The 27,920-nt window shown below is 43.3% G+C and overlaps 1 protein-coding gene across 9 annotated transcripts in view; it reads right to left on the bottom strand.

Moving 5' to 3' along the window:
- The window catches only part of LOC308116890 (unconventional myosin-IXAa-like), a 155,495-nt gene that overhangs the window by 64,293 nt on the left and 63,282 nt on the right, over window positions 1-27,920 (bottom strand). For 6 of the 9 annotated variants that reach the window (XR_013935798.1, XM_080475359.1, XM_080475362.1 and 3 more), the window contains exons 3-8: window positions 14,200-14,294; window positions 13,442-13,504; window positions 11,202-11,301; window positions 7,233-7,286; window positions 1,911-2,011; window positions 1,517-1,643 (exon numbers count right to left, since the gene is read on the bottom strand). Coding sequence is in view for 8 of the 9 variants with exons in the window: in XM_080475359.1 (XP_080331485.1) it covers window positions 1,517-1,643; window positions 1,911-2,011; window positions 7,233-7,286; window positions 11,202-11,301; window positions 13,442-13,504; window positions 14,200-14,294 (540 nt within the window). In the remaining variant the exon portion in view is untranslated. The remainder of the gene's footprint in view (window positions 1-1,516; window positions 1,644-1,910; window positions 2,012-7,232; window positions 7,287-11,201; window positions 11,302-13,441; window positions 13,505-14,199; window positions 14,295-27,920) is intronic. The other 3 variants (XM_080475360.1, XM_080475366.1, XM_080475365.1) reach the window with 1 other exon arrangement.

Genomic DNA, 27,920 nt, shown 5'->3' with positions numbered 1-27,920 from the left:
AGAGTACAAGGACATTCCTATGGACGACGACACTCTGGAGTCTGGAGGCCGCCATTGTTGTTATTGTCCAACTTCTACTACGTTCATAAGAACTATTTACTACGGCCATGTGCAATAGCAGCATTTCAGAAAAGTTCACTCTGTTTCCATGGCAACAGAGTCGGAGCGTTTTCCCATTTCAATCGAGACAAAGTCCAAGTGTTTTCAAAAATTGCGTTTCCACAGAGGAGAAGCCCAGGCATTTTTAAAAAGTTCCACCTTCTGACCCATTTTTAAAAATCGCAACAAAAGTTTTGTGTTTTCATTTGAAAATGCTGTTATATAAACAGGGCCTCAGTCTCATAATCAAATAAAAGAAGTGTTTTGTGCGGAGATCCAGGTGAGTTTACACATTATCGTTTTGGATTTGTATTAAAAACAAAGCTTCTCTGGAGAGAGAATATCTACTTGTGACCTCCCGGTACCATAACTTGATATCATTTGTATGACTGACTGTAAAAAACACTTTAGGTTGTTCTCAAATTTACCTTTTTTTCCACTAGGGTGATTTTCTATTGTGGAGATACCGATAATGTCATTAAATCCTAATTAAAACCAGTTTTAATGTGTAAAATGGAACAAAGCACACATTCAGAGCTAAAAACTACAAAAATGTCATATTTATATGCAATAACTTACTATTTAAGTTTCACACTACATTTCATAAAATCCAAAACTTTGTAATAACATATTTTCCATATTCTATAGCAATGATTAGTCACCAAATAGGTTTGTGTTCTACCTCGTTTCCTTGTTAATATACCAAACATGGTTATTTTCACTATCAACGGTCAGGAAAGGAAAACACCTGTAATGTCACAAAAACACTATTAAAACCATTAAAGCTTTACCGTCTGACACCTTTCTAAAAACAAACGCGATCGTCCCCCTGCAGGTGAACTGGGGACAAACGCAGGGACGGACTGCTTCTGGTGGGAAGGCTGTGAGAACAGCCTCTACACAAAAAGCACTTTGTGGAAGTGCTGGACGGTCGGACGGCTCTTTGGGATCTGAAGCACCTCTTAACTTCTGCTGTCACCACAAGCTGTGCTTGTGCTCTGAGAGTCCTCCGCTGTCCAGAGAGGCTCTATTGTGAAACAACCCACATGTGGGACGTAATCTCTGGCAACGAGAACGGAGGAGGAGGCGGGAGGAAAATGGATACGACTTGTTTTCTAAGTCCACGCAAGTTTTGAGAATCTCTGGTGGGCATGTGCTGGAATAACTAAGGGAGACAAAAAATGGCAAAGAAAGAATTTGGGGAGAATAAACAAGCCCTGTGGCAAAGCCCCGCTCCCATTCCTCATTTCTATTGTCCTTCGAAGTAAAGCGGAGGATTGCATTTCAGCCTAAAGAGACTGAGTATTTTATTTTACAGCATTCTACTTAATTTCCATCCTATTCTTTTGTTGTTTGTTTTAAAGTTGTGTAAAACCAGACAAATGAACGTTCGAGCCGCCGTCCCGCAACTGCTTACCTCCAGCAGCTCGGAGACGATGGGGAGGACCTCTGGGTTGCAGATGTCGATGGAATCGTCCCTGTAGGTCTTCTTCTTGTAGCGGATGTTTCCCAGGTGGAGGATCGCTGACAGCAGGGAGAAAATCCTGAGCAGGAACAAACACGGAGACGCATGAAAAACGGCCCTTTTTTAACCCTAAAGCAGGTGTGTCGCACACATTTCAGTTCAGGGGCCACAAACAGCCTACAGTACTGTAAAGTTTTTGATTTAGACGACAACACAGTGTCTGAGCCGCTGCCGCGTTGGTCATTTTCTCCCCAATAAAGTGATGAGATATGCGTCGTCTTCAATGTCGGAGCAGTTGTAGCGTATGTGTGGGTGTGTGTGTGTGTGTGTGTGTAGCTCATCTTACTGTTTGCGCGTGGTGGGGAGGAAGCCCACCATCTCCATGGCCAGCTGCAGCCGCTCAAAGTCGTGCTTCAGGTCTTCTCCTTCCACTGTAAAGCAGTCCTGCTGGTGTCGGGTGCAAAACACACAACGAAAGAAAGAAAAAAAACAAACAAAACAGAAAAATCAGCATCAAAGTTATTCAATATTCTATAATACAGATCAGCACATTTCAAACAATAACATCAAAAGCGCCTCAAATGAAAGCAAAGTCCCAAATATATGCAAGTATATCTACATACGTGTTCTTTTGTCTTAGAGTGACAAACACAACACCACACTGAGACCCCAGTCACGATAATCAGCAACGTAGCAGTGATTGCCAGCGATCTTGTACCCGGGGGAAGAAGCAATGAAACCAGACTGTGATCCACATGCACAAACATGCAGAGACGCTGCAGAAACCGGGTGCCTTCACAAGCAAGGACATACAAAGACAGGCCAGACATGGTGGAGATGGTTTTTACACATTTCACTGAGAAGACGGCACAATGTTGACGCATAGCCTTTCCATATTGTTCGCACACGAAGGATGAATTAGGCTTTATGGCATTTAAAAGGAACTTATATTGATACTCGGTATCAGCAAGTCGCTAAAGGTTACTACTCATACTTCTACACATGCTTTAAAAAAAGTGTTATTTCTGCATCCCTACATACTGTATATAACCATCACTCAGTGAAAACTGCACATAAACGTGAGGACACGACATTTACCAGCTGAACTGATCAGAGGGGAAAACACGTGGTCACGGATGCCCGACTCAGCTCAGTAACTGATATATAATAATAATAATCAGAATCACAGAAACGACGTATCATGTAAACCCAACAATCATCAGATTTTATTTCTGGGGGGGGGGGGGGGGGGGGGGGGACACGAGCGAACCGAGCGAAACCGTGATGTAAACAAGCTCTGCGTGACCACCAAGCATGGACAGCGTCCAGCGAGGGTTCTAGTCAGATTTTAACTGCGACTGAGGTGCCGAAGGGGCGAGTGCACACGTCAAAGGACTCAAGAGAGCCGGGATGCGTCTGAGTGTTCCTCCTCGAGCCCTCGGGTCGGTCAGCGAGCTCTCCCAGGCTGTAATTAGCACATACCACAGCGAGAGAGAGACGACACAGGAACCCATAATCCAGACTCTCAATCCGCCTCCTCTACGTCTTTTCACCTCTCCATTGTTTTGCTTTGGACTGCAGAGCCAACAATCAGCGCATTTCTCCCGGTGAGCTTCTCCAATTACAGCAAAAAAAAAATGGGGGGGGGGGGGGGGTTTGGAGGCTATGGCGAGACCCACTAAAAAGGCCGCTTTTCAAATTGCCGGGTATGTTGGACCCAAATTGCTCAATGCGATATGTCGAAATCAGTTGAGAAAATAAAAGGATCAATTTTGGCAGTTCCAAGGGAATACTGGGGTTGAAAACCAAAACCTTCGCTATTGGTGCTGAATTAAAGAAAAAAAAAAAGATATTCCTGAGTGAAAAAAGGTAAAGATAAAGAAACTGAGTCAGTTTTAGGTTTAACAAAGAATATTTCCTCACATCTGTGGAGGTGAAGATTACACTACAGGAAGACAGCGAGTTAAATTAACGCCATTATTTCTGCAATAACACAACAATAACTGATCATTTCAAAATCAGTTCGCATTTAACAGTCGTTTCGGTTCAGATGAATAATTCTGCTGCAGAGCGGCCGAGTCTCGCCGTCTTCCACTAGGAGCTACTTATTAGCCTTAATGTTCGCCAAAGCGCCAGTCATCGTCGCCATTTCACCAAACCGTTGTCAGGGTTGAACTAATGTTTGATCACAGTCGGGGAATGTCAACGTAACGGAAGTTTTAGTGAGCGTGTTGTCGATATATTTGCTGTACATTGAAAACGGTTAACGGTTCTATCCATCCCAGTGCACCGGCGCTTTAACCAGAGCTGCTGGATTAGCATTCACTATTTCACCGAGTTGCTTTACACAAACGTTAACTTCCCTTCACAAGAGTTGTCTGCACGTTTATCTGGATTCCTCTCGATGCGTTTCCTTTCAAGTATCCAGATTGCGGAGAATCTTTCTCCAACTAACTTATGCAACCTCGACTAAATCTAACCGGTGTGGGCAGCTCGGCTAATGTGGAACAGCGACTAAACAGGAAACCTCCAGAACAATGTCAGACGATGACTGCGTGCATCCTGGACGAGACTTTGCAGCTACTTACCACAACTTAGTCATGATTTATGCCATCGGGGCGCCCCTCTCAACAAAACTAACATGCCGCCCCGTCACGAGACATTCCACACCATCAAAGAGCAAAGACGCCCAAACAAGCACAAAATGCAACACCCATAACCCAACGGCACACATCCACACAATGTTTGGTCTTTGGGATCTGGAGTTGGACGCTCGCTTGCTTTTCTGCCGGATCACATTCGTTTATTTGCCATTTTTTTTTAGCATTTTTAGCTCCGGATACTTCATCTGGAATCTCAATCTCATTCACCCGCAGAGGGCAAAGGTCAAAGAGGCCCAGAGGACCGGTCAGATGCTCACACAGCTGTCGACGGTGTGTGTGTGTGTGTGTGTGTGTGTGTGTGTGTGTGTGTGTGTGTGTGTGTGTGTGTGTGTGTGTGTGTGTGTGTGTGTGTGTGTGTGTGTGTGTGTGTGTGTGAGACAGTGACATCATCTCCTTGGACAGTGGGTTGGGGGGGGGGTGGGGGCTCACAGACAGATGAGGTCTTTGACTGACCTCTGAGTGTCAGCAAACAGCGAAAAGGAACCGTTGCATCAAGGGGGAAAGACGAGCGAGCACAAAAAAAAAGAAAGAAAGACGAGAAGAGGGGAAGAAGAGGGACAGTTCTATGAGCCTTCGGGGGGGGAAATATGACTTTCTGGCTCCTTTAAAAGAATGACGTCTCAGGATTGCTTCTGGTCGAATGTATTTTTAGACAAATCGATTCGTATTGCAACTGCATGACGTTTCAAAATCCTACATACACGATACAGACTTTCCAGGACTTAACAGCTTTAGATAAATAGGAGATTGGAAAAAAAAAAAAGAGGTAAAGAATTAACCTTAAACAACAGGTTCCTTGCAGCAGGTAAAAACCCTTTCAGGCTTATTCCTTGAGAAGTGAACCTTTGTGGTTGTCCGTGTCTCCTGCGATCATTTACCACGTCATTGTGGCCGTTCGGAGTCCATTTGGGATCATTTTTGGTCGTGTTACATGTTTTTTGTCACTGTGGTCATTTTGTGTCTCCTTGTTTTCATTCGGTGTCTCCTTGTGTCTCCGTGTTACATTCACTAGTGGTGTCGTCAAAGTTAAAACCATCAATCAAAAATCACTTTTTCCCCCCAAACACAAAGTGACTCAACCACAGCTTGTTTTCGTCCTGAAGCGCTCTCATGTGTCTGCGCTGCTCGCCTGCGGAATCAAATCAACATCGTCTCCCGTTTCGGAGGATTCCTCAATCCCACTGACCAAACATCGCTCACTGTAGGTGGAGGCTGGCACGACTGCGGCAGGCTCAGACTTCCAAACAGCGAACACACACAAACACAAACACACACACACACACACACGGGCCACACAACTGGAGGGAAGCTTCAGGATGGGAATTGCAGTGGTCACTGCCGAAGCTGTCCCATCAAATGAACATCGCTCAGGGAATTAAATCCTCCCAGAAGTTAAAGGCTGGCTTGTTTTACTGTGTACTACATGGGCAATAGTCTTTATGACCTTTTGTAAAAAGTGAAACTGAGCTAAAATGTGACAGTTTGGCTTTAATATTATATAATGAACATTATGCCATCATCGGTTTAAAAAAAAAATGCGTCTGGTGAATTTTTGAAACGTTGCACGTGTTATCATAGAGCAATTACACCAACTATACATGTTGTACCCATAAAGCCATGAGTCAAAAACTCTTGAAGATTTCATTTTCATTGGGTTATGAAGCGAGCAGATATATTAGTTTGTTTTGTTTTATTTAATTGACCCGTCTCCGTGGAAATGGGAGAAAAAAAGCACAACTTTTTGAAAACGCTCTGACTTTGTCTCTGTGTGAACAGGAGAAAATGGTTTTGTTTTTTTAAAGCACTCTGATTCTGTCTCCGTGGAAACAGAGAAAGTGCAACTTTTTGAAAACGCTCCAACCCTGTCTCTGTGGAGACGGGCGAAATGCAATATTTTTTAAAAATGTTGCTACTGCACCACCTAGAATAGCAATCCAACTTTTGTCCATACGATTGTCCATGTACTCGCCATTGTGAATGTTTATAGCCTATTGTTCTTTGGGTGTGTGTGTGTGTGTGGTTTCATTAAAAAAACAACCAACAGCGCCAGCTCGTGGTCATCATTTTTGGTATTTCTGCCATTTCCGCGTAAAACTGACATGGTTTTAAAAATGCAGCAGTTTAAATGCAAAACCGAGAAGTTATAAATCTAGCAATTCTTCAAATTACATGTCTTAATTTAATGACAATCCGAGCAACTAAGCCAAATGCAAACATCGACATAGTGAAGAATCTTATGACTCTTTGTATGACACGTTTAAATTTATTCATATAGCAACTGTGATATGGATAAATGATGTATTAACGTAGTTATGTAGTGGAATTCAAAACGTGTATGCTGGGTTTTATAGTTCATTTACTAAACTTTCACTGTCTTCATATTTTGCGATCCATTGCTCTAGGTTTTTTTTCTTCTTCAATTTTCTACAGCCAGTAGAGGTCGCTCTAAATGCCATCGTCTTTTATGGGACGTTTTTGATTGCAGCTCAAAACGTCGTTATTCTTGTTATTCGGTGTTGCTACCCTCCACACATCTGTAAGTTGGGTAACTGAATGGAAACAGTAGTAGATATCCTGAACCTTCCCTTTAAAGACAAAAGTTTGCGGTTCGACGTCATCAGCCAGCTCCCAGCGACACCATCCACAGCCAGAGGTCAGTTTAAAGGGATTCCTCACTGTAGAGATTCACTTTGTTTAAGCAGCTAATATCCAATATCAAGAAACGATAATTCACTTTAATTCACACGCCTCACATCAATCACAGTATCAAAGACTGTGATTTCATGAAGGAATCCCTTTAAAGCTTTAACAGGCAGCGTTTCAGAGGTCGGTACCGGTCGCCTCCCTCTCTTTTGCTCCGCTTCACCAAAAGCAGGCGGGTGTGGACGGCCGAGAGAAAACACCGCCGGCACCGAATAAACAAGAAGCCGACAGCCAGTGCAGCGTGACACACCCATGAACACAGACGTACACAAACAATCTGTCATCCACGTAATGATACTGACCAGATCACTCTCATAGTAATTGTCCCAGTGGAGTTTGTGCGATTTCTTTGTCATCTGGAAGCAAGGCAGAGCGGGTTAGGAGGAGGCTGAATTACACACAGTGTTCGGAAATTCACAGACACGACACATGCTGCTGGGATGAAGTGAGGGCGGACTCACAAGAGACACACACACACACACACACACACACACACACACACACACACACACACACACACGCACACACACACATCCTGGAAGCCAGGAAAAATTCATCCACAACATGGTTCATCAGAGAGCGGAGGCGCTGGATTCAACCGGAGGCGGCTTCCAGGAATGACAACTTCTTTTCACATGATTAATTTTAATTGATTTGTTTTTGACTCATATCTTTACCTTGTTTTTTTATTTATATCATATTTCCTTTAGGGCTTCATTTCCATGAGTTCTCCAGTCTCTTGATATGACTTCCAGAGTACAACCTGCTCGATAAGCCCTGCTCTCTACGTCCATGGACACAGGAAAATCTGCACGTGTGCACTACGCTCATAGAAAATACTTCTGCACACGTGCGAGTCGGCCAACAGCAATGGAGGCCTCTTGAGTTTTAGCGCTCCTCACTTCTTCCATGAAGTGTACATTGACAACACCATCATCTGGATCACATGTGGAGAGATTTCCTACATGCAGCAGACTGAGAGGGACAATAAAACCAAGAAGAAGCTGAAAGCAGCTTGAAAGTTTTCATCGTCCTGTCCTATGAATGTCTGGTTGTACACAGTGGTGGACGAGGATATACGCAAGTATAGGACTTATTTTTCAGTCACAGTGTCTTCCACTTCCAAATCCCCCATGATGCACCACTCAGCAGCATCTACGAGCCAGATAGCTTCTTTTTTTTTTTTTTTTTTTTTATTCCCTCAAGGACAATGGAGCCATGACCCCGCCCTACTCTGCCTCTGATTGGCTATTCGCTGCATCCACTGATTTGATTGGTTAATGTCTGTGTTTAGTGCGCAGCATGACAGCTGACGAGCCAATCAGAGGCAGAGAAAACTGCGTCACGACTGGGCAATTATTGCTAATCGATGAATTATACCAAAATTATGTGACAGTGAGCGAATACTATGGATGGATTGTCACTAAATAAAGTTGCATTAAATGCCACCGTTTCTAAAAAGAAAAAGCATTTTCGGGCTGCTTTGAAAAAAGGAAGAAATTGAGTGGGACCAGTACACCATTGAGTGTACTACAAAACCTCAGCACCAACTAGTGGCCTGGCATGCAAACTACACAGTTTCAGCTTTTCAAGTGTGTCAAGTGAGTGAGGCGATCGTTTTCCAAACTTTTCTGGAACATAAACACAAACAACAATGTTGTTTCCAGTCCATCGATCTCATATAAACAGGGTCTAATCTGAATGTTGGAAATGTTTTCTTTATATAGCCTTTTTGATTTGCAAGACGTCTGTAAGGAACATGCATTTGTAGGATGAGCAGCAGGGTTCATTATGCTGGTATTATTGCTATTGCCTCTTGTGATTAATAGGCAATAAAAAGCACTTTTAAAAAAACTCTTATTCTGATACATAAAAGGAAAAAAAACAAAACTCTGCTTGGACAAGGCTGACCCCCATTTTTGTTTGCTGCTGCTGTGCTACACAACATTTTTTTTTCCCCCAAGCTGGCAACAACATGAACAAAGTTAGTTCTGGGCAGGAAACTTCCTCATTTACAAGAAAACGATACTTGGCTCCTTTGCTCATCCCACAAATGCATTTACAAGGAAAATAAAAAGACTTTCCAACACTATTTATTACTGAGCAGCACGCAAAAAAAACATAACGTACCAAAAACACAAATGTCTTTACTTTATTGCAGTTTGACTCTGAAGTACTTTGGTAAATATACTTGAAAAGGAACAATCGTCCTCTCAGAGGCGCAGCAGGCCCAAATCTGCATAATCACTCGCCTCCTTTGTGTGACTGTTGGTTTAAGGAGTGTGTGCGCGCGTGTGTGTGTGTGTGTGTGTGTGTGTGTGTGTGTGTGTGTGTGTGTGTGTGTGTGTGTGTGTGTGTGTGTGTGTGTGTGTGTGTGTGTGTGTGTGTGTGTGTGTGTGTGTGTGTGTGTGTTCCAAATAAACCCCACACATGTGTGCATCAAGCACGCGACTGCCGTGTCAAAGCACGCCAGCACCAGATCCGACTGCAAGAGTTTTGCAGTTGCCATGGCGACAGGGCTGCATAGCATAGGGCATACAGGATAGAGGAGGAGGGGTTGTTGTTGTTGTTGTTGTCGTTGTTGTTGTTGTGGGGATTAGAGGAGAAAGAGGAAACTGTTACTTTTTAGCCAAACAGGAGGCAAACAAAGAGCATTTTCCTGCCCTTGTGTTTTTAAATTTATTTTTATTCTTTGCCTTTTCAGAGTGCCTCGACTAAAAGAGGGGATATGAATCCACACGTGAGCTGCCAACATGCAGAGGCACACATATGTGGGCTTTTGGCATGTGCAGGAGCCTACACAAACACACAAATGAGTTCTTGGTGGGAGGATGAACACCTCTGAGCACTCCAGTTTTTCAAAAATTAATCAAAAAGAGCCCGTAGAGAGGAAGAGGGAGTCAAATTCTCTATCATCATCATCTTCTGTGTTTGAATCAATCGCTCTCAGAGGCGCTCAGAATTTATTCGTCGATAAGATAAATCAGCATTCTTCCTCCTGTATGGAATGAATGTTTACTCGTCACAAAGACGGGAAGTAGCAGCGACTCCATTCAATCCATATTAAATTACCATCACAGTGTCTCTTTTGTTGGATTGTTGCGTTATTTGCAATACTGACGAAATATTTTCACCTGATATTTTTTATTTCCGGTAATTTCTTATAAATAACACCCGTCCTTACTGTAGGATTGATGTCTAAATGACCCTGCACACTTACTGTCCTTTCTTAACCTATTTTTCAATGCATCTTGACAGCCTGTACTGAATGATAAAGGCAGGCCGGACCCATTTTTTCTCTGATTGATCCATTTTTGAATGGCGCTTATCATAGATTGCCTGTAATTTGCCATCAGCATCATGATTGTTGCACCCTGTTTTTCTCCCATTGTGAACTCTGATTAGCGCCACAATCTTTTGACCCTATAAGTGTTTTCACACCTTGAAATTGATCCATTGTGGTTACTTTGGTCTAATGCCGCATTGACAGGAAGAGGGCACGTTTCCATGACGACTGAGCACGCTGATATGCAGATTCTCTTGTTCACGTGATGCCCCGAGCATAATGTGACGCTCGCCATGTTTTTCTTCTCCTCACCATCACTCCGGATTTTGTTAAGTACATTGGTTGTTTTCTTTCTCCAGGTCTGATGTAATTTGCTTCTGAATGAGTGTGCACACCAGTGCGGTTGCGTTCACACTACCACTACATCGAGACCCCCTGTTCAGGCGGATCGACTCAACTGGCTTGACCTAAAGATGAAGATACATGGAGCGGGTGTAACTCAATCTGCTGTCCGAGCGTTCAGATCTGAGATGTATTCTTAAAAGAAATGCAGTGGTTTAAGAATGCAAGGTTTGTTTTGAAATTAAACAACACGAGCTGGACAAAGGTTCACTCAACTTAAAAGTAAAATCAGGGCCTATCTCATTAAAGAGAAGGCAAACGAGATCTGACAAAGCCTTTAATGCTGAGCTACGGATCCATTTCTGTCTGTAGGACTGAAGGGATGAGCAACATGATGATCAATGTTGCGATTATGTCGTTCACAGTGCAGTAGCTGTCCTTCCAATTTGTCTGGGTGCATCAGGCTTTGTGCCTATAAGAGAGCCAGGCTGGTAAACGGCCATATTGGATTATCGCAGGATTTCGGCATCATCAATGTTGACGAAACAAACGTGTGGATACTTGAATATGTGCACATGAATGTCCAGAAATGTACATTTATTTCACATCGGTGTGCGAGTGAGTGTTTTCTGTGAGTGCGGACCTGGTTGAGGTAGTGATATTCCTCAGGTTGGAGCAAGTGGAAGGCCTTCCTCTCCTCTTCACTGGCTCCAGCCAGCAGGTAGTAAAACACATGGTAGTTCCTGCGCGCACACACACACACACACACACACACACACACACACACAAACATTGTTATTGTACGACTCAAAAAAAAAAGAACTGAAGCTGGTGAGAGGAAAAAAAAACACCCCAAAAATCCCCAAACATTACTCATTTCTCAGTTTCTCAAACCAAACCTGAAACATTTCGCAATTGAGAGGCACCTCTGACCCTGGGGCCTCGTGTTTTTTTAAGTAATTCTATTACAGCTAGAAATGAGCTCCAGTCCTTAATGTGTGATGGAAAGTTACAGAAGGCAGGGAGGATGTTAAAGAACCCTAAAGTGGAATTAGTAGATGGATGAGAGCTTCTAACTGATCCAGGAGTTATATAAATGGATTTCACGTATATATAGTGCTTTTCATACTTTTTCAACTGCTTTAGCAGATCAAAAGAGCTTTACGTCGTCGGTCACACACCAATCGAGGCGGCTGCCATGCAAGGCACCCAGCCCATCCGTTGGGAGCCATCTGGGGTTCAGTGTCTTGCTCAAGGACACTTTGACAGGTGGAGGTGGGGAATCAAATCTGCAACCTTCCGATTGAGAGATGGCCGCTCTATCCACCGAGCCGCTGTAGCCCGTCAAAGGTTTAGTGTTTTATCATTTAAAACAGCAACTTGTAGCAACACCTTTAATCTCCACTCTATGGGACTAATGATATAAAATCTAATCTGCTCTAAGTAGTGGGATTATTCTAAGAATAGTCACATTGATGAACAGCTGAGGATCATCAGCCACACCTCCTCTGCAATGATCACTTTATACGGACTACTTTTACAAATTCGGGTCCCGTTCATACGACAACCATTTTGGTGATCGGAGCCACTGAAAACACAACTTTTATCTGAGCATGCGCGATAAGATGGACAATGATAACAATGTGGGCCTTCAGAGTGTCATGACTCCCAATCCAGTTTCAGTCTTCAAAAGAAAACATCAAAGGTCATAATCAATATTCGGAGAGTCGTACAGCTCACACGATATGGATACTAATAGCCACATAGCACACACCCTGCAGGGCTGAGCGATTCCTCTCCCTAAATGTTTCCCTCCACACTGGGGTCATCCAGAGGCGACCTGTCAAGAACATAACTTTAAGGATTTACAGTAGTTTGCACTTTATCATGAGCCTGTCTGCTCGGGATCTGCGACCGAGTCCTCTGGGAGGTCCCGTCTTTAGTTTCTAACCTACCAATATGGCCGCCAAGGGCCTGTCATCGAGGTGAAACAAAAACCCCCGGTCCAATCAGGGTGAGAGAGATTAGATGACTGGTGGAGGGTTTTGCATCTTTATTTGGACTCATAAAGCCGTCATGTAGACAGGATTGAGGACTGTTTCTCTGGGGTTTTCTTTTTTTTTTTTTTCCCCCGGTGACCTGGGAGTGCTGACAAGAAGCATGCATGTGTAAATACATGCTTTACAGAGAGGTTATGCTAAGCAGAACCTAAGAAAAGTGAAGGATTGTTGTGAGATCGTAGGTAAATATAACCAATCCAATGTGAAGTATCTTTAAAGCTGCTTCCAACTTCTGGAAAAATAAAGACGAAGTATTAACAGACTTTTGACCACAATATGAAAATCTGAGCGTTCAACAAAAGGCAGGGACCTATTTCAGATGGACACTCGATATAGATGCAGTTAGCTGAGGAAATGGAGTCTGAAGTTTCTTCCACAAAGACCATATGAGTGCACAGATATGGATTCCAGCTCCAATCCCACAGACCACTGGGTGTGTGGCTCTCACTGTTTCACATTTCCTTCTTAGATTAATTCGAGCTTCACTACATCACTCAGGGTTACTTAAGGTTCACGGTTTGCATCTTTCATAGGTTTTCACTGGCGGAGAAGTTTGTGAAAAAAGGAGGCGGATTCGAAGTAAAGTGATTTTTATGTCCATGAAAAAGTTGCCTCAGGCTGTGGCGGAATTTTGTTGATATTCAGCAGAGTGGCACATTTGAAAAAAGCAGGTAGTTTGCAGCAAAATGAGCTTCTAAAAATCTCCCGTTCAGAGGCAGCTGGAGGCAAGACGTCACCACCCGAACGTGTCAGAAATGTCTGGAAATCAGAAGAATCCATCAAGCATCAGACCTGGAAGAAAAACGTAATGAACACCGCTCACCTCTCATTGTGCTCCTGGTAGACCAGTCGTGATTTCTCAAGCAGGTACTTCTCGACGTACGCTCTGGAGAGAAACACAGACGCACCAATGAGTCCACATTCAGAAAACTCAGAATTGTCTCTATTCAAAAGAAACATGTTTAGGATTGTTTAAGGGGGTTTGGAGCCGTAATCCCCCCCCCCCCCAAGTCTTTATCACAAAACAGGTTCATAAAGTTGTGTTTTTGAAATTGTCGCCGTGTAAACGGGTCCTTAGTAGAGATCTCTCACAATCTTTAGCTGCTGATCTTTAGTTGGTTTTGCATCATTACCCCCCAATTTGTCGTGATTGCTCTCTTGCTTGCGACTAACAATGTTTTCACCAGGTATTCGTTACTGTGGCGGACAATTCCTTTGGATATTTTGCAAACGTAATAGGACCAACCAGCTCTCGATAAGTTCATATCCAAATATCTGTATTAATTCTTCACTTACGTTTTCCCAAAATACTGATATTTTCTGGCATTTCAACACAAAAAAAATAAAAAATTTGAATGATCATCATCAAAATGTCCACAGTTTTGTTGGGCATGTAACTGCCTCCTTTTGATTTTTGGAGTAATGAAGAAACAAACCAGATTCTTCCCTCCAAATTCGTGAGGTAGTGGTCGAGTGGCGTGTTTCCCATCTTCATCTGTAACTCTTACTTGAAGCTCGTTTTCCCTTTTTGCTTTGTAACTATAGTTTAAAGATCAACATAAGCGTGGGCGTATGTCTCACCCCCTGACAGTGCCGCTCTCCTGATAGTTGACCTGGATGAACTTTCCAAAGCGGCTGGAGTTGTTGTTGTGGGCTGTCTTAGCGTTCCCAAAGGCCTGAAAAGAGACAACAGAGAGGGTAAGGAAAAAAATTTATTTATTAAAATAGTGAAATAATAACCTGTAGATTTAAATGTGTACGTTTTTCTTTGCTGTGGCACAAAGTGTACACGATGACATTTTCTATATTTTCACAAAATCGAAATATCAGCACAGAAAATGACGACAATCTCGACATAAAGGCAATCGCAAAGAAACCTTCTGGTGCACAATACCCAAAATGTCCAAAATATTTCTCCTGTAGCTGTGACATTATGAATGTTTTTACAAACTCACAATGGCAGCATGTCTTTGAGGCTAACTAATGCTAGTTGGCCATCTTTCATGGCAGCATCACTGACTCCTAAGAAATGTGTTAAAAAAAAAAAAGAATCAATGTTTTCCTAGAAATTATGATAATTTGCTTGGTGGTTTGGCCGGATTGGAACCTCTCCCAGGCCAATTCTGGCCCACGGGCCTTCTGTTTGACACCCCTGGAGGAGTTAGGAGTATATATGGTTGTCTTGTTTTCTTTTTCCATAATACAGTAAAGCCGAGGACGTAAATGTTCTTTAAGCAAGAAACAATAACATATTCATCATCAGATTTATTATTAAGCTTTTTACGTTCCATGCGTCAGCATGCTTTAAATGTACTGCATAGAGACTGGCAGATTTCATCATGGGAACTGAACTTTTAACCAAAAGTGAAAAAATGTGTCAGGAGTGGAGGGGAAAGCGTCCAATCACAGCGCAGCAACAGAGGTCATGAGGCGCAGCAAGGGGCCCAACAAGAGGCACAAACACACACACACACACACACACACACACACCAGCCATGCCAAATTCCTGTGAAGCCAAACAGTGTGCGCGCGCGCGCGCGCGCGCGCACGCACGCACGCACGCACGCACGCACGCACGCACGCACGCACGCACGCACGCACGCACGCACGCACGCACGCACGCACGCACGCACGCACGCACGCACGCACGCACGCACGCACGCACGCACGCACGCACGCACGCACGCACGCACGCACACGCACACACATACACACACACACACACACACACACACACACACACACACACAGTCGGGCCCTTGAGGAGTCATCTTGGCTCTCATTAGCAGACCGGTGAAAAAAAAGAAGAAAGGTAAGAAGAAAAAAAAAAAAAGATATGCAAAACAAGATGTGTGACATTGGAAGACGATACGACGGAGAAAAACTGCATTAAATACAAATGTTTAGGGGGAAAAAAAAAAAAAGGAACATTTAACAAGCTCAAAAGCAAAAATAAATGAGAGTTGGAAAGACAAACAGATGGAAACTACACAAGAAGATGAGACATAAACGAGCACGATGGAGGTCGGATGCAGAAAAGAAATATACGGGAAAGAAAAGAAAAAAACTATAAAGGGAAAGGAAGATATTCTCTTGCACTGCAGTCCACAGCAGTGAGGACGAAATTGCAGGCTGATGCAATTGGTATTCTGGAGTTATGATGAATGACTAAATATGAGCGAGCAGCAGCAGAGAGGAGGAGAGAGGGGGAGAGCGGGGGAGGCGAGGAGGGGGATACGTGGGCGTCACATAATTGATTGTGTCTGCCGGGCGAAGACTACAACTCTAGAATAACACGGTTAATAAAAGTAAAATCCTGCCCCTGATTCCAGCTTTGATCCGTGTGATGATTCATTCCAGAACCCCCGCCGCCTCCAAATCTACCAACCTGACACACATTCACTCAGCCAATCAGGACGAACCAGCCGGGAGAAGAAAGGAGATGGAAAAAACCAGCTTGATGGTTTGCTCTCTCCCCCGTCGTCCTCTAATTCACCATCGTAATCCACCCCCCCCCCCCAGGGGTTCATTTAGTGGCGGTCCCGCAGGAGTCGGAGACCACGCCGGTCACCACGGAGGAGCCTTCGATTCGCCCAATCCGAGATATCGACAATGTCCTCAACGTTTTCCTGGAGATATTTTAGTCACTCTGGGACAATATTTCCACTTTTGAGTTTGAGTCGCACGCAGTAATGTGGAGTCGTGGTGGGGTTGTTCACCGATTATGGAAAATAAAGAGAAACCAGTTACTTTGAATGCAGGAGTCCATCTCAGCGGCTTTGGGCTGAAGCAGAAGCACACTGGACAGGCGACGATTGCACAGTCGTGCTTTTTGGGAAATTTAAGAAGCGAGAGACAATTTTGGACTGCAAACAGAAAGACGTTGAATCGGTCCACTCATCAAGCTGACGTTGCTTCAGTTAGTCGGAAGGAGATGTTCCATTCTTCATGAATTTGCAAACGAGCTGAGAAAACTACAAACATCTCTTTGACGAGGCCTCCCAATAGTCATTTAAGGTTAATAAGTGCAGTGCGAGTCGCGTCAAGACAGATACTTTGTCAGCGTCTCGTTCATTCTAAACCACTGCTTTACTTCTTTAGCTCATTTCTGAGTGATTTCACGGTAATAATCAGTTACCAGTGTGTTACTTTACAAAGCCTGCAACACATTTCATTACAAGCTAAATATGTTTTCAACTTTATCATCACGGTAATATCAGCCGCAGAATGTAAATCTCCAAGAAGAAACTGCGGATGTCGGCACATGTACAAATTAAGGGGAAAGAGAAACATCCCTGTTATTTAGAGGGAGACATCCAAAAGCACAAAGGCAGTCATATTGTCTGAGTCTGACACCTCATGTCAAACATAAGGTCAAAAAAAAAAAAAGGAAACGGCCAGCAAGAGGCCGTAATCCGGCCAAACCACCAAGCAAATTGTAAACATTGATAAGAAAACCTGGATTTTAAGAGCAGCAGACAAAACACTGAGACCCCGGCTGAGATATCAGTGATGCTGCCCTGAAAGATGGTAAACTAGATTTAGCCTCAAAGCCTTGCTGCCAGGTCGAGTTTGTAAAAATACCCATAATGCAACAGGGACAGGACACAGGTTTTGGGACATTTCACTATATTTTGCACATGAAGTTTCATTAAAATTGGTCTTAATTTCAGATTGCAGTAATTTTCTGGAGAAATTGTTTGACGTGTCCATCAGGTATGCTCTGCACCATAACAAAGAAACTCTTTACAGTTTAAATTTAAAGGCTATCATGGCACTATTTTACCAGCCCGGGCCACTCGAGATAAAATTGTGCTGTATGCGGCGAATGATCTAAGTATTTGTATCATTACTGCAGCATTTAAAAACGGCCTGTTTACTAATACCTCTTTTAAAATTAGTGAAGTTACTTCACTACTCCCCGAAAGTGTCTAGATTCCCGGGTCAGTAACTTTGGCGTTACTAATCAGGCTTCGGGGAGGTTTTTCTTGGATTAGTGTCAGACGTGATGATTCAGGCTTGTCTGCATGCATGCAGCAGCCGTGCAGAGGGAGGATCTTTGCTTTCTGTTTGACAAAGATTAATGAGCAGCGAGGCGGCGGCCGGATGATTTAGTGGCCAACTCCGTTTCATCGTGGTCGACGCCGGCCGAGACCACAGCACAGGAAAACACACACTGCGACACGAGTGCGAACACGAGTGTGTGAACATACCGGGGAGATGATTGAAATCCAGAGGAGAGGGAACGATAGCGGGTGGCAAAACAAGAATAATATGGACTCCTGAAAGAGGAACGTTATTTGGCCTATTTTATGAGTGGATGATAAACAAAATCCACACGTCGCTCTATTTCCTCTCATTTCCTGCCTCCGCTCCGCCGCCGCACACAAAGACCGAAGCAAAATGTTTACACTGAGAGGACAAAGCCCTCCAGCAGCTGGAGTAATAATGGTGGGAGCGGAGGCGGCATGGTGATGGAGGGAGGAGGTCGGGGTGGATGAACGGGCCGGGAGGAGACGGAGGGTGTCGTCGCTGTTCTCTTCTAAGCCAGAATGACAACGAACAAACTTAAATTCAATCTCCTTGGATTTTAATTTGAATCATGTGCCACTTTTTTTTTTTCTTTTAAACATGGTATTCAATCCTTGTAATAATCTGAATCAGCCGCTTCCTTAAGAGAGATGAAGCTTAGAAACGCGTTTGCATCCAAATACTTTGTACTGTACTAATATATGAGGGAATGCCGTGACGAGCCGGTTTGTACGCCGCACCGATGTGACCTACTTTTGTCTCAAAGTAATACTGCCACGGGGCCAACGACTCGGAGGAAATAGGGAAAACTTCAGAAGCAGAGGACTGCCAAGCAAAGTGATTATTTGAAGGTAATTACTGAGGGCTAACAATAATTTGGATTAATTTGCTAAATCAGATTGCGTGTTGGTTGTTGGGAGCACGTGTTCTGCAAACCGGTGCTGGTCCACAGTCCAGAGGTTGAGAACCGCGGTGCAATCAGCTTAGCCGACGGGGGCTGTTAATTCACTTATAAAAACTTGTGGTTTTAACATCGTTACTGACGGTGATCGTTCGGACTGAAGGAATGTCATTTTAAAAAGTATTTCCTGATATAATAAGGAACGGGTTGAACTTTGACCTTGAGAACACAAGAACAACTCTTTAGCTGTAGCAAGTCGGCGTTCGATTTTATAGAATTTGAAGGATTTTTTTGTAAAAATTATGGAAAAGCCTGGGAAAAACAGAAAAGATGGTTCATGGATGAACTATGTGGGGTTTTTAGAACTCAGGGTGATCTGTAACATTTAAATATGACGACACCTTGGCTCATTTCTAGCCAGTGCTCAGATTAACATGTGGGGAAAAATTTATTTTTTTTATCAATTAATGCATTTAAAAATATATATATATATTTTATTTCTTAATTTATTTATTTTTTGTATTTTTTTTCCCCCACATGTGACTGAGACTGAAAACTAGTTTCCTTTTAGACTCGAGTGTGACGCAGCACAAGCTTAGTTAACCCTGTCCGTCACTGCACAGCCCCTGGTGCCATATGGAGTCCACAAATAAGCAACATAAGCACGTTGGAAAAAAAAAAATACGGCTCGCCACAGCATCCATTTACACAAATCAAAGATGCAGTGCTTAGCCGGCCATATGTTACTTTTTATATTGAAGCGAATGTGCTGACCCCGAGGCTTAATCCTGCTATGACGCGTGCGTAGGTCCAAACTCACAATATGCTAATGTGTGCCTAACGCTCTCCCGATAGCCCCCGTGGGCTCCTCCACGCTGTCACATTGCATTAAGCCAGTCGTTTCCTCCACCGCTGCAGAAACCTCCAGCGCTGCGTCCGTGAGAGGAAGCAAACGGCGTTGCCAACATCCTAACGTGAAGTGTTGAGTGGGTTTAAAAAAAGAATTTACAAATAAGGGGGAAGAGCGCGGATGATAATTAACATGTCAGGACATTCGTTAAAGCGGGGGGCTAAAATCGGCTCAAAATCTAATAACCTCGCGCCCAGGCCCTTTCTCTCTTAAGCTTTCACTCTTTGTCTTCTTTTCCCAGCAGCACTAATGTTTCCCCATACACACTCAAAAATCATTAGGTGACCTCGATTATAAAAAAAAAAAACATGTGGAAATGTGCCAAAAAAACCACTGCTGGGCAAGCTCCCATAAGCTGGGGAGAACTGAGTGGTTCCCATTACTGCTAAAAGCTTCAATACCACAATGTTTAATTCTACACATAAATGCAATAAGATCTTCATGACTAGTGAACAAAAAGAAAAATTTTCTTATAATTAGTATTGATGTCATTTGGAAATGAAGGAATTACGGGCCTCATCAAGCAGGACTGGTCGTTGGTAAAATTGTTTGAAGGGTAGGGAGTCATGATGAAAATGCAAAACTGTTAATAATAGGGACGCACTGATACAAGGTATAGGAGCACACTGAAAGAATAATCATTCATGCAAATTTTAATATTAATAAATATCCATCGGGCACTTTCAGGACCTGCGGGTAGAACTAACAACTGAGCTGACAGCTGCACAGTCAGTTTCATATTTGGTTGCAAAACATTGTTTTTAAGTCATTTATTTAATTTTGGATGCCTGTTAAGTTTGTTTTGAAATCAGCAGGAAGGCATAAATGTCCAACCTTCTTCTGCTGAGTCGCCCTGACAAGCCAAACCAGAAACCTCCGCTTTGCATGCAGCTCGAGTGTCTACGGGACGTTTGACTCCAGAGCAGCTCCACAGAGTGGAGGTGGGGGTTTTGACAGATACAGTCAATGAGTGTACACACACACACACACACACACACACACACACACACACACACACACACACACACACACACACACACACACACACACACACACACACACACACACACACACACACACACACAAACCCTGTTTTTGCTGCATCATTTAACAGCTTTAACGTGACAGGAGCCGAGTGCCAAGTTGCGCCGCTGATAGGCATCGGTTACATCTACAACCCACGCCGCCTGACGGCTTCCTTACTGGTGAAATAGCAACCCAGTGACTGAACATCATTTGACATGCAATTAGGGCTGCGCACAAAAAAAACTGTGGAAGCCATTACGTCTCACATTGAGGAGAGTGGAAATCTTTTCAGGAAGAAATTAGTCAGGAATGTTTCCAAAACAACACGGTTGTCCTTTAATCAAAGGTTTTCACCCTCACAGAGACGAGTTGGTCTGCTTGGTGACGGTTTACTCCAGAGTGTCTTTCTCCTTTTGCCCCCTGAGCCGCTATCAGCGCCTGATTTTTAGCTTTGTAGCGTCTGAAAAAATTAATAATCGGGACACTCTGTGTTTTTGGGGATAATGATGTTGCACATGCTGACATACTGTGCAGTCCCAGGTCTTATTCCACTTTTACACAACAATACTTTTGTTTCTATGTGGACCCAAGAGTCTAAAACATTTAATCAAGGAACGCAAACTTGGAAAAATCAAAAACATAGGTCGGACTAACGATTCCTGTGACAAAGATCAAAATCAGTCTCATCCAATGCAGCCTCCACCCGTCGACCTCGCACACGTTATGTTGTCGAGTGTAAAACAATCCCACACGATGACTTCATGCTGCGTGCATCAGAGGACCGATAAATCTGCGTTACAGGACACGAGCACTTTGTGTTTAAAGCGTCACTATCTCTACATTTACAGGTGCACAGCACATTCCTGTGTGAGCAGGTGCAGAGCGACTTCACACAGTGTGTGTGTGTGTGTGTGTGTGTGTGTGTGTGTGTGTGTGTGTGTGTGTGTGTGTGTGTGTGTGTGTGTGTGTGTGTGTGTGTGTGTGTGTGTGTGTGTGTGTGTGTGTGCGTCACAGAGAGACATGCGGCTTCCACTCCGACCCTTCGTCTCACTGCATGGAAAGCAGGTAGCTCTGCCAGCATCGTGGCCTGGTGATCCTGGTGATCGCAAAACACTAAAGAAAAGCAGGATTCCACCCCCGAGATCAAACAATCAGAAGAAGAGAAAATAACCTATGTGGTTTTCAATTAAATACAAATTATATTACCAGAGAATGAATATATCTTTGGTAAATTCTGCCCACTGTGTACATACATGAAGAGTTGAGGTTTCTGCCACCCTGAGTGAACGGTTGTCTTAACATTTACTATATCAAACTCCTGTTTACCGCAGGGAGAGTTTCTTATTTATCCTAAAGTACCCTCCTGACAGTCGTCCAAAATATGACTAAGTGACATTAATAACAGTCTGTATCCACAAAAGTGGTCCTTCACTACATCAAATCTTTTTACATGTTTGTTTCTCTCAGTTTTGCTGCTTCCTCTTGTTTTTACCGGTTCATACATTTCTTTTAAGAAGCATTAACATCCACATCATCAACACCTTCCTCCCGCTGAGGTCGCTCCAGCTAACAACCAGACGATAGAGCATCTTCCTGCCACTACCGGATGTAACTTCAGCTGACATCCATAGTTTTAGTAACTTTGCACAACACTGGCAATGACAAATAACATCACTGCTGAATCACACCTTTCATACACAGCTGGGATATTTGGGTTAAACTTCAACGTCATCAACACAGAAAATCTTCCTGCACGTTCAAACTCATGAAGGCCGGTAAATCAAAAACAACTAGTTTTGCACCACTTCAACTGATCTCATTGTAAAAATGTGCTTGGGTGCAGCTTGCGTGCATCTAGAAAGAAAAGTCTAGATAATACAAACGGGGCTAAAAGGGCGGGCTCTCTCTTTTTCTATTGACTCTGTATGCGTCACTCCCTCTCCCAAATGCCTTCGCTCTTTCTCTGAATCGCCTTTGACTTCAAACACACGGGACGAGCCCTCCTTTCTAGGAAAAAAGGATGGAAGGGAGGCGATTATGGTTGCGTAATCCTGACAGGGGCTCAACACAGCGGAGAATGGGCCTCCCACCCAAAACAGCCACCATGTGCAGAGAGCAGGAGAGGCAATTTGGAATTTGGAGGGAGGCGGGGGGCGAAGAAACCTAATATAGTGTTTGGTTGTGTCTCCAAAATATGCACAAACCCTCCCACACAGACACCCACACGGACACAAACACACTCCATGGCCATGGAGAACTTCCTCCGTCTCTCCAGGCTTTTACATGAGACCATTACCTTATTTCCTGTTTGAACATTAAATCACCAGTGAGTCACGTCCTGGCTGAGCGTTTAGTAAATCACTCACACACACACACACACAAACTGAAACTGTGTTCACTGTTATCGCTGCTGCTCTTTTTTAAAGTTTTTTTTTTAAAGACATTTATATAACTATTACTTGTAACTCGTGTAACACAGGATCTTATTCAGGTTTGTGAATGTCACCAACCATCTCGCCGTGCAGGTGAGAGAATGAATCATACCTGTTGATTCAGATGAGGGAAAAGCTGTGAAATGTTGCCCTGTTGTAGTAGGTAACTAATTAATTCTGATCTTAATGTAGATGTTAACCCTTTATCACGATAGGCATAACTTGGTGGAAGAGGCCTTTTATGAGCAGAGTGGCAATTCATGTCAAAAACAGTGAAATATGAAGAAATAACCAATGTGAACGCTCAGGTTCAGTTCACTTGACTGCAAATAACAAACCTGGATGGATATTTGGATGCAAATCCAAGATTGAAAAAAAAATACAGAAATTACTTACATAAAATAAAATAATAAATTAGTTATTTAATAATTGCATTTAAATAAAAAATGTATTCGAGTATCTATATTCATTAAAAGAATCCAAACGTTATGGTATGTAAAGTAAAGAAAAATCTTAAAAATATGTATTACTGTTACTCGTCTCACTATTCTCAAAGCCATAACCACTTGAGAGCCCCCCCAAAGGTCGAAAAACTGTTTCTGCATTTACACAACAACGTTGCACAAAAACAATAAGAAAACGCTTCATGATGGGCCTAATGACGGGTCAATTAGGTGAAGAAATAGGGACTAATAAAATAAGAATAATTTAAAAAAAATGTTTTGAAGACACTGAAAACAATGTAGTTAGCATGTCGGGCCACGAGTTGGCGCCGTTTATTTTTTGTAAAGAAACCACACACACGTGTGCGTGCACAGAACATTACATGATAAACATTAACCAAGACGAGTACAGGAAGGCCACCAGTGTTATTAGTGTCCATCTACTCAGGCACATGCCTGGGTAGATGGACACTAATAACTATATCCAAAACAACTGTTCACTATGGCCGTGGCGTGCTCACTAGCAGAATTTCCGCTGACAACAAGAAAGTCTCATTTTCTCCCGTTCACACGCGACACAGCGCAAGCATTTTCAAAAAGTTCCACTTTGGGAGCCATTTCCAAAAAGTTGTGTCTTCAGTAGCTCTGAGCAGCGTTGTTATTTAAGCGGACGCCCGAAAAGCCATACAAATTCTACTTTTTCACTTGAACATACAAATATGACGGTTAACTATTTATGAGGCACTTTGAAAGATTTTTTCAAAAAGTATCCAAAACTTCACAAATGTAACCAACTATCATATCTATGTGCCATTTATTTGTAATGAACAAAATGTGACTCACTGAGTCATTTCTTCGTATTTTATCAGAATTCAAAAGAAAAGCTCAAAGCTGAAGTGCCTCGTTTTTACACACAGGAGGGTCTGACGATCTGACTGCCTGCTGATGGTGGAGAAAACATGACGGACTGCAGGTGAAGCTCTTTATAGTTTGGGGGGCGATGAACTCAGTCAAAATCAGAGGTTCTGTCTGTGAAATCACTTGCATACCACATTCCGCTTCAACAGACAATGAATCCAGAGCGAGGAGAGAATTAAGCGCGATAAGAAGCACATCCGTCGACAGTATTTTGGGGGATTTCTGCTGAACCGCCCCCACTGGGACTCTCCAATGTGGGAGTCGTGGCTGATCCTGCTCTTGTATTAGGTGACACACTCTGAAACCTGACGCTCGTTTCATGCGGCGACCAGAGCCGTTAACGTCACATCCATAATGACCGGTGGTGGACGTGAAAAACTCCAGCTCAAGTGGGTACCATCCAGTTGAGCGAACGCTCAGTATTTATTGCCTCATTTGACCACGAGAAGCTTTCGAACCAGGAAACGAGCTGATGTTGGCCTGCGGAACCACAAAAAAGCTTCTAACAGACATGGCTGTAAAGTATTAAAGGCTCTTAACGAATATAGCCGATCCCACGACAACAGAACAGCTAATATAGTTCAGAGTGGAGAAACGTACGAGCCTTTAGAGGAGGTGCAAGGGTTTCGCAGTAAAGCGACACTGTGTGATAAAGTAATGCAACTTTTTGTGTGGATTTGTCATTGTTCAGACGATGATTGATAATTATTCGTTTTAATAATGTAAGATAATAAGTTAAAGCTTTAAACTGTGAAAGAGAAAGGGATTAAATGCAGACAGTTGCTATATGCTCATGACGCTCTCTGTGAAGATTACCCGGTCTGTTGCACACACCACTGGTCGCTCTTCCTGCGGAGGGCAGTTTTACGGCTCAGACGCAGGATGTGGCTGCACTAACATGCATTTCTATAACTTCACTGGACTTAACATTTACATAAATTAGTTTGAACCGCTCCTGTAAAAGTATTCTTTTCTTTTTTTTTATCTCAAGCAGCACTTTTTCCAAGTTTCAGTAAAAACCCATTTCAAATGTAAACGTAATGTGTTTAGTCAAAACCGACGTCACTAAAAATAGGAAGAAATGTGTTTATTTCAGCCTGTGCAGACGGACTGATTTTGTCATTGGCGATGGAATTTCACTTGTCTTGAATATTGACATGTTTTCAGCTTTATTTCCAGCTGACATGACAGATTTGTGTTCATTCCAACCGAATGTAGAAGGTTGGGCTGCTGCTAAGAAGATAAGTCGTGACCACAGAGAGACCAGAAGGCGACACGCAGCTCACGCGAGGTAGACCACTTCCTCTTCCTCATAAAGCCTGAACACAGCGCCGAATCGACGCAATGACATGAATGAAGTGCGTTTTCTGTCATATCCTGAAGTCCCGTCTGCACTTGTGAAACAACAAAAGTCAAGTTGTATAAGAACTTTTTTGAATACGTTAGCAGGAGTAATTTAAGGAAAAACAAAGATATTGTTGAATCTCAATCAGGTTTCGAAATGCTATCTTTTTTTTTTGTTTATAATTTTGCAAGGTCGTCAGAAGCTGAGAGAAGTTGCTGACTAAATATAGAAGTGGGGCTTTTTGTGATAACAGCAGAGCAGAATGTTCAGAGGTAGAGCGACATCACACACCTGTAGTTTGAGTCTGTGTTCGTGTAGGTGGATTTAGTATTTGTGTATCTGGTCTTAGTTTTGCTTATGGATGATAACGTCAGATTAGTTCTCTCCACAGCTAGTTGAGTGATCGTATCAACAAGAACAGCATTGATATCTATTACCTTTCATTTTAGATATATATATATATATATATATATATATATATACTATCTGACATAATCCATGCGATCATACATTCTGTAAATGGCGTTTTAACTGCAGGAATGTTGAGTCATGAGGAGAGCGTTTGGGCGCCAACAAGCGTCGGATTAGCGGTACGTCTCGCAGACCACTAAACATTAGGTCACCGAGCTGGATCGTATTTTACCAGCTTGTAAATATGTGGCCAACATCTCCATCGGCCAAACGGTCAAAAAGCTCAGCTGCTCGGGGGACACACGAGGGGAGACGTGGCCCCTTCGAGTGTCCTCTGTGGCTTTCCACCTGTGACAACAGGAAAACACGTCCGGTGCGAGCTCGGACACGTGCACACGTGTCGGGGAGAAGAAAACACCACACGCACGCATGCACACACTCCATAAATGGCCGCTGTCACTGTTGCGCTGGACCACATCTGGATCCCATTGTCCTCAGGAAGGGCTGAACACACTGGGCCAATAAAAGCCTCTGCACAGGGCTGTCAACAGGCGCTCCACCACTGTCCGCGAGGGGAGGCAGGTGGGGAGGGAGAATTCAGGAGACGAGAAAGATGGCCACAAAGAATAGACTGAAGGAAAGAAGAAAGGAGAATAGAGTGATAGAAAAAGGTAAAAACTAATCAACACCTGAAAAAAAGAGAGACTGACACTCGAAGCAGCAGATTGTAAAGCACCACGTGCATAAACTACGTCACTCCATTCAGACTCTATCAATATCATTGGTGCCTGCCTCCGCTGAGGGAAACTTTAACCATTAAAAGAATGACTAAAATAAAAAAATGAAAAAACAATACATGCCCAATCAACAGCTTGTAAAGAGAAGTACAACCTCCAGCAAACAATAGGACGTCTAATCGACCCTAAAGCGCCTCCACTTCGAACCAGCAGGCTAACACACCGCAGCTTCTCCACCTTTGGCAAATCCGGCGTGTATCTGGGAGCGTGTGCTGGCCGAGAGCCTGAAACGCCGCGCGCTGTGACTGACAGAAAATACAACCCAGCGTGCGAGGCGGTGTGGGAAAATCCCACGGCCGAGCGTGTTGATGTGTTAATCCCCCAAGGGCTGTGTGTGTGTGTGTGTGTGTGTGTGTGTGTGTGTGTGTGTGTGTGTGTGTGTGTGTGTGTGTGTGTGTGTGTGTGTGTGTGTGTGTGTGTGTGTGTGTGTGTGTGTGTGTGTGTGTGTGTGTGTGTGTGTGTGTGTGTGTGTGTGTACTGACAGACAACTATTTTAGGCACTTAAGTGGGCGGAGAATGTAGAGTTTACACTTTGATTTAGCAATATGTGTGTATATTTGCATGAACTGCTCATTTGGAGAGGTCAATATTTACTAGCGACTATTTGGTATTTATTTATAACAACTCGTAGGTTCTCATGGCATCTATAGATTTAGACTTCGAATAGCTGACTCAATGAGGTTGCTTCATGCCTCGATGTTTAAAGTACCTTGATATTAGTGATTCTGTCCATTCATTGGCTGAATTAACCGTTTCCTCTCAAGCGCGGGAAGCAAACACATGGAGCTTCTTCGCTCATTAACGGTGTGTTTTTGTTTAGTTTTTTTGCTGTAAAGCTGAAAACGGTAGGCCTGTAGAAGACAGGTGAACCACTTCTACATGTTTTTGCGAAACATCGAAATGTTGCCGTTATCCAAATGTTTATAAACAATTCATTTCGACTTTATTTATATAGCGGCAATTACAACATCGCCGTTTCTTGGCCGTTTCACAGAGGAAAAACCCAACAAATCCCACATGAGCGAGCTCAAGCAGCAGTGGAGAGGAAGAAAAAAAACAACAAAAAAAACCTCCCTGTTTCAGGAAGG

This window comes from Lipophrys pholis (assembly GCF_963383615.2).
Source record: "Lipophrys pholis genome assembly, chromosome: 11".
NCBI lineage: Eukaryota > Metazoa > Chordata > Actinopteri > Blenniiformes > Blenniidae > Lipophrys > Lipophrys pholis.
The sequence above is the reverse complement of the archived record's forward strand: the minus strand, read 5'-3'. Positions and strand labels throughout refer to the sequence as shown.